This window comes from Thalassophryne amazonica, chromosome 5, assembly GCF_902500255.1.
Source record: "Thalassophryne amazonica chromosome 5, fThaAma1.1, whole genome shotgun sequence".
Lineage (NCBI taxonomy): Eukaryota > Metazoa > Chordata > Actinopteri > Batrachoidiformes > Batrachoididae > Thalassophryne > Thalassophryne amazonica.
In genome coordinates this window covers 7,833,868-7,836,132 of record NC_047107.1, presented here as the reverse complement: position 1 = coordinate 7,836,132, position 2,265 = coordinate 7,833,868, and the positions used below count along the sequence as shown (strand labels likewise).

The following is a 2,265-nucleotide window of genomic DNA, read 5'->3' as shown; positions in this document are numbered from 1 at the left end:
CTGCGCCTAGCCCCACCGGGCTTGGACCCCTAAATATACCAAATGTCAAATGTAAGATGTAGAATTTTCTAACCACGAGTGAGAAGGAACAAACAATGTGTTGTTAGTAACAGAGAGCAGACATGACCAATCAGTGATGTGGCAATGACGCATCCGTGATGATGTCACATATCCTGGGCAGGATGACAGAGCTGATATACTCTGTGTGAGCACAAACAAGCCCTGCAGAGGAACTTTGCACACAGAAAGTAAGCTCAGCCTCAAACCTGCCCAAGTCTGCTTGGGAACCCTGGATGTGGATGAGTTGGGTTTTTTGTGAGAACTCAGACTGAACTTCCAATTCAATGATGACGTCTTAAATTCGGAAAAAAAAAAAACAAAAAACAAAAAAAAACCCAACAAAACAGATGCTCTCGTTATGTTTAAAAGTTGGGATTTTTTAACTTTAAATGTTTTCCCAGGGCATCACGGTGGCAGCAGCAGGTCACGTACTTGCAGCTGAAGGAGGTGGTCTCTCAAGGACCAATCTGCTTTAAGACGTGTGCTCAGTCAACATGCTGATCCACACTGGATATGCTGTGCTGAGCCAAACGGGAGCAGCTTAAAGAAGCACTTACTTTCTTATCCAAAATGTCATATGGAATTGAACCTCAGTCAAATGTCAGTGCTGGAGTGCAGTATCAGGGGCTGGTAGAACGAGTGATATTTTCCATTCTGATTACGTTGCCAGGTTACGTGTTCCTTTTCATAAACGGCACCATGTTATTCACTCTAAATAGTAAAGTGGTGTTTTGTGAGACCCCCCGTTACGTCCTCCTGTTTAACCTGCTGTTAGCAGACACTCTGCACCTGGTTGAGAATCAGGTAATGTATATATTGGCTGTTTCTAGGGTCAGACTCACATATCCTGCCTGCGGAGTTCTCACCATGGCCAATATTTTAACGAGTGGAATCTCTCCTCTCACGCTGGTGGTGATGTCTCTGGAGAGGTATGTGGCTGTGTGCTACCCGCTGAGGCACGCGAACATCGTCACCATGACAAACACAGTGGCAGCGATCTGTGTGGTGTGGTTTTTCTGTGCCATCCATATCCTCATCCATGTTGTTTTGTTGTTAGAATATCCATTTGAGGAGCTGGAGAGTCTGCAGCTGAACGATGTTTGTTCTGAAGTCAACATATTGATCGGCCCGTCTTCCACTCACTATAACATGACCTCCAAGTGTGTCCTGTTTGTGCTGGCTGCTGCAGTGATCATCTGCTCTTATATCAGTGTGGTGGTTGCAGCCAGATCAGCCTCCACAGACAAAGCTTCAGCCCAGAAGGCTCGTAACACGCTGCTGCTTCATCTGGTTCAGCTGAGCCTCAGTCTCATTTCAAACGTTGAATCCTCTCTTGTCATCTTTCTCATCAAAATCCTTGACAGGATAACAATCATACGCATCAGAAGTGTTCTTTATGTGTGCATTTACCTCCTTCCAAGGTGTCTGAGTCCTCTGATCTACGGCCTCAGAGACCCGTGTATCAGATCCCTGCTCATGGAAAACCTCTGCTGTCATCTCAAACTCTCAGCCATCCGGGCCAAAACTTAAAACTCTGTCATATGTAAAATATGAAGTCCATGTTTTCTGTGCTGAATTTGATCATATTTATGACTGACAAACATATCAATAAAGAACAATAATCAGTGCCTTTAGCTGCAGTACTGTGTCCTTTTTGAAATATTTGTACTTATCAGTAACGCACTATGAGTACATGTTTGCTCATCACTCAGCATCAGGCCACCCTCCTTCAGTTGATGTTCTGAGAATAATTTGTGCTTTGTTAAGGATTATGAATTCAGTATTTATTCTTGTGATGACTTTTGTGGCCAACAAACTGCAGGTCGAGTCTGTTCTGGTTGAAGACAACCACTCAGGCAGACAACTGGTCCCTCCCCACCTCTACAAAGCAACGATCTCTCTGCCGCCGTCAGGTGAAATGTCACCTTATCTTTGATCTTGTCCAGCCACTGAGGTCCTCGACACTGAGGCACCTGCATGCAGCAGAATGAAACTGAGAAACACTTTTCGGTAACTATTTGAAGGTACCCTCATAATCATGACATGACACTATTATAACTGTTACATGACACAGTCATGAATGTGTCATAAACATTATGTCAATGTCATAAATGCTGTCATAAAGTGTCATTCGGTTTTTGTCATGACAAGTTGACATTTTTTCGGTTGTCTTGATTATGACAACTTGACATTCATTAAAGTGAC

At 43.8% G+C, this 2,265-nt stretch overlaps 1 protein-coding gene across 1 annotated transcript; it reads left to right on the top strand.

The window, feature by feature from the left end:
* The first annotated feature begins 630 nt into the window (after nt 1-630).
* LOC117509718 (odorant receptor 131-2-like) lies at nt 631-1,590 on the top strand. The gene has a single exon (XM_034169436.1). The coding sequence runs from the start codon at nt 631-633 to the stop codon at nt 1,588-1,590; it is 960 nt and encodes a 319-aa protein (XP_034025327.1).
* The last annotated feature ends 675 nt before the right edge of the window (nt 1,591-2,265 follow it).